This window comes from Bidens hawaiensis, unplaced genomic scaffold (assembly GCF_021521415.1).
Source record: "Bidens hawaiensis isolate Kalapana, Puna unplaced genomic scaffold, B.hawaiensis_p1.1 tig00059956_1, whole genome shotgun sequence".
Classification (NCBI taxonomy): domain Eukaryota; kingdom Viridiplantae; phylum Streptophyta; class Magnoliopsida; order Asterales; family Asteraceae; genus Bidens; species Bidens hawaiensis.
In genome coordinates, this window is record NW_027500802.1 from 21534 (window position 1) to 26016 (window position 4483).

Here is a 4483-nt window from a genome sequence, read left to right on the forward strand (position 1 = left end):
AGAGAGAGGAAGTGTAGGTGAGAGATAGAGAGAGATACTGTGTGTGTCACGGGTTTATCTTGAAAGGCTCTTATTTCACAGTCCAAGACCAGACACACAGACACATTCTCTCCTTCTTCTCTTCATAATCGAGGCTACCCTCTCTCCTCTTTCTCTCTCTAGCTATATATCTATTCTATCTCTCTCTCTCTTAAAATTTTAAAAACTTCTACATTTTTACACACCCATTTTGGCATTTTCACACCTATCTTCACCAACCATCAAGACTCTCTCTCTAGAATCTTAAGAAGAAAGTGTTGATATAGAGAGAGAAAGGGAGTGACTTCAATGGCGATGATGCTAGATAACTCATGTGACGGTGGGATATTATTATCACTAGACTCCCACAAAGCAGTACCGGCACCATTCTTAACAAAAACATATCAACTGGTTGATGATCCGACCACCGATCACATCATGTCGTGGGGCGAAGACGACTCCACGTTCGTCGTCTGGCGCCCGCACGAGTTTGCGCGTGATCTACTTCCCAACTACTTCAAACACAACAACTTCTCGTCCTTTGTCCGACAACTTAATACCTATGTAAGTCATGTTTGACTTAATTGGATTGAACAACAAATATAATGCCGATATTTTTGTGAAAACAAAAACCAAATCAATATTTATTCGTGTAGCTCGATCCAGTTAATAGTTTTTAAATTATTGGTTCCAACAAGTCAAACCACTTTGCATTCTACCAACGTTACCTTGTCACAATATTCATATGATACTGATTTAGTTTATTATTTTGTGTTTTGAATATTTAGGGCTTTAGGAAAATAGTACCGGATAGATGGGAGTTTGCAAATGAGTATTTCAAGAAAGGTGAAAAACATTTACTATGCGAGATCCACCGCCGGAAAACATCACAACCACAAGCGGCGGTTAACCACCACCACCCACACTTCACCGGCATTGGCGGTGGCGGCGGTAATGGTAATTTCTTTGCATACCCAACCACACGAAGCATATCTCCACCAGACTCCGATGACCACTTCTACTCCGACAACTCACCACCACTATCCTCCCCCACCACCGGCGGTGGTTTGTTCGGAATGTTCAACAACAGTGGATCACGTGGGAACAACTCCGTGACGGCGTTGTCGGAGGATAACGAGCGGCTACGGCGGAGTAATAATATGTTGATGTCGGAGCTTGCACACATGAGGAAGCTTTACAATGATATTATTTACTTTGTTCAAAACCATGTGAAGCCAGTGACACCAAGTAACTCATACCCGTCTTCACTTCTATCTTCCAACAACATGAATCAACAAGCATCGTATTTGAACATGAGCAACGTTGTTGATCTTGATCATGATCATGCTGACGTTAGCAAATCAACAAAGCTTTTCGGAGTGCCGTTGTTGTCGAAGAAGAGATTACATCCAGAGTATAATAATAGGAAGGTGGAGAGTCATAAAGCAAGGTTGGTTCTTGAAAATGATGATTTAGGGTTAAACCTCATGCCCCCATCTCCCTGTTGATTGATTAAGTTTCTTAATGCTTTGAGAATATATTCATTGATCAAGAGATCTTGTCTAGTTTAGTTTTTAGTTTAGTTAAAAGAATATGATTACTACTTTTTAGTTTGTGAGATCTGTTTTAAGTGTGTGTTTGATGTAAATATAAAGTTTCTAGATTCTCCAAGAACGGCATCATGATTCATGGAATTAAAACACACTACATAACTAGCTATGCATTAATGCGGAAAAATATCAGATATAAATTTGAGATATTGGTTATCGCAGTGAAATATCGGTGGGATAACTGTAATTTTAATATAATGTGAAATTCATATATAATTCAGTATAGTCTCTCACTATTAACAAATTAACCTTTTGCAAATTGCAAAACATTAACAGTCGTAACAAAGTAAGAATTGATTAAAATTTAAAACACTAACATTAAGGTATACAAGTTTATTTTGGCGAGATCTAGCTTTTGTCTGGCGGACTAAAAAGCTACTTTATTTTAAGAAAATCATATTTATTATTCAATATTATTATTTTGACTATATGTACGTATCTGCATACGGGAAACTTGGCCGTCAAGTGTAATGATTTCCATCCGAATAAGAAATACCTAGCTAACCCTAGTTTGGCATACCTACTTGGTAAGCTAAGGTTCTACTATTTTTTACTTCTTTCGATGTGCCAGCCACGTGGATGTTGCATGTGAGTAGAAGGTTACGTCTCTTCCAAAATGGGGAGACTGAGAGCAGGAGTGGTATATTTCAGTAGATCCCATCACAATTCATATTCTAACATATGCACCCCTCACCTTTTCACCATATAACATATTCCTTCCAACTTTTTAATATATTCCAAGTGGAACCTTACTTTTAACTGTGAAACAAAGAGCAATATACACTAACTTTGCATTTGTGTGTTTAGATCATTATTGGATATAGTTATGCTACATTTTTCTTCCAAAATCATCATTAGTTTTGTGTTAGATCTCGAACATGGTCTCTTTACATGAGGACTAATTAATGCATCTCTTATATGATGGTAATCTAGACTTTCTATGCACGTATTTATCTTCAAACCTTTGAGATACTAACAATGTTTCTTTTAGCCATCCACAAATACTAGCAGTGCTGCCTTTGAACGTCATAGTTGTATTAAAATGAAGCCTTCAATTAGATAATTATTGTCAAAGATTTACGATAAATACCAATGGGTTAGTGATACTAGGTCATGCTTCATCACGTTTAACTTCACAAGGAACGGTCACCTTGAAGACCTAGTTGAAAGTGAGATTTTATTAACTTTTTTATGATTAAAAAAACCAAGGAATAAAGATATATTGGTTACGCTCTACAAGATGAATACGAGAATCGCAAGTGGCATGATCAGTCGAAGAGAATAATGTCATAAAAGCTTGTTGTTTTGGAAGTGACGAAAGTACTTATTGCCTTATTTTCATAATAGTACCATTACATAATCAAGACAAGGATATGTGTGGTACCTCCATGTCATATCTCTATCCATGTATCCCTTTTTCATTGGGATCATATAATATTGTCACAAAAGTTAGATGAGCAAATACATATACAAACAATACAAGAATCCAAACGTTGGTGTTACTATTTTGACAAACGAAACCTTCCTGTCACTTATCGTTTTCTTATTAAAATAAACTATGTAGTTGACTCGTAAAATTATGTTATGTGTAATGTTAACATCAAATGATATAATTCGTTGTGCTTGGGTTCATTTGTTGTGTTTGGGTTCATAGCACAATAGTAACTATACAACATCACATGAAGCGTTTTAACTAAAACATGTGTGGTAATTATGGGAATACTAAGCTCATAAACTTACAAAATGTTGGGTGAACCGTTTGACTAAAAGTTCTTTTATGTTCTTTATTTGATAAACGAATGAAGATGATCAAATATTGGGGTTCGTTTAGTTAAAAGAACAAACATAAACGCATGCATGATTGATTATTTATGTTTGTTTTCGTTTCTTATTTGACCAATCACCCCAATCAACTTTTAGAAACAAGTCTTGCGTAATCAACTAACAAGTTCATACACATTTTATTCATTTTGTTAATTATGTGAGCTTATATGTAGAAAATAACGAACATAAACATATATGAAGAGTGGAGACGTTCATCGTCAGTTAAAGTTAAACGAAACAATAACAAACTATTCAATTTAAAGGATGGTTTAGTCATCCAACCGAAGATGAGGGTCGTGGAAAACTATTAGTTAGTAAAACCTTTTTAAAATATATATGTAAACTTATAAGTACACAAGTTGTGTATATATAATCTATAAATATACGGATCACCAGGGGCAAAAGATGCTTTTTTAGAAGAGAAGTGCTTTTAGAGTTTTAGGGTTATTGAAATCTGTGAAAGATAAAGGAGAGATACCAACTTTTGGTAGGGTAGGGTTTTTTTAGTCTTTTTACCATCTCTTTATTGACATTTTATTCCTTATGAATCCCTTTATTGACAATTTAAAGTATAAATATTTACTGAAAATAGGATATAAAATTACATAAAGGTTTGCTTTAGTGGAAGGTTGCAGAGGTTCTTTCTGTTATCCCTATAATATTCAAATTTTTTGTGCAATCATCGATTTTGTTCTTGTTTTTGTTTTTGTGTTGTCTTGGTGTTTCCTAGATTCGTGGGTTTTTTGGTGTTTTTGTTTTTCTTTATTTATCGTTTGGTGTTTCCTAGATATGTGGTTTTTCTTTTTGTTCCCCTTTTTCTCGGTATGTAAAGCTTGCTAGTTTCCATGATGCTCAACTTTCATCATAATTTTTTTAAAGGTGAACTTTAATTAATAATATATTTTTTTTACATCAAAATAAATACAAATAGGAACAATTTGCGTAGCTAGTCTCTTTTGAAATGAAGTTTAAATTAATTTATTTTTTTATCTATCTGAGGAGGGTAACCGATAATATGAGTCGTTTATTCA

The 4483-nt window shown here is 34.6% G+C and overlaps 1 protein-coding gene across 1 annotated transcript; it reads left to right on the forward strand.

Moving 5' to 3' along the window:
• Positions 1 to 288: 288 nt before the first annotated feature.
• LOC143602864 (heat stress transcription factor B-4-like) lies at positions 289 to 1536 on the forward strand. Its single transcript, XM_077079841.1, has 2 exons — positions 289 to 582; positions 807 to 1536. The coding sequence occupies exons 1-2, from the start codon at positions 328 to 330 to the stop codon at positions 1524 to 1526; spliced, it is 975 nt and encodes a 324-aa protein (XP_076935956.1). The 5' UTR covers positions 289 to 327; the 3' UTR covers positions 1527 to 1536.
• Positions 1537 to 4483: the final 2947 nt, after the last annotated feature.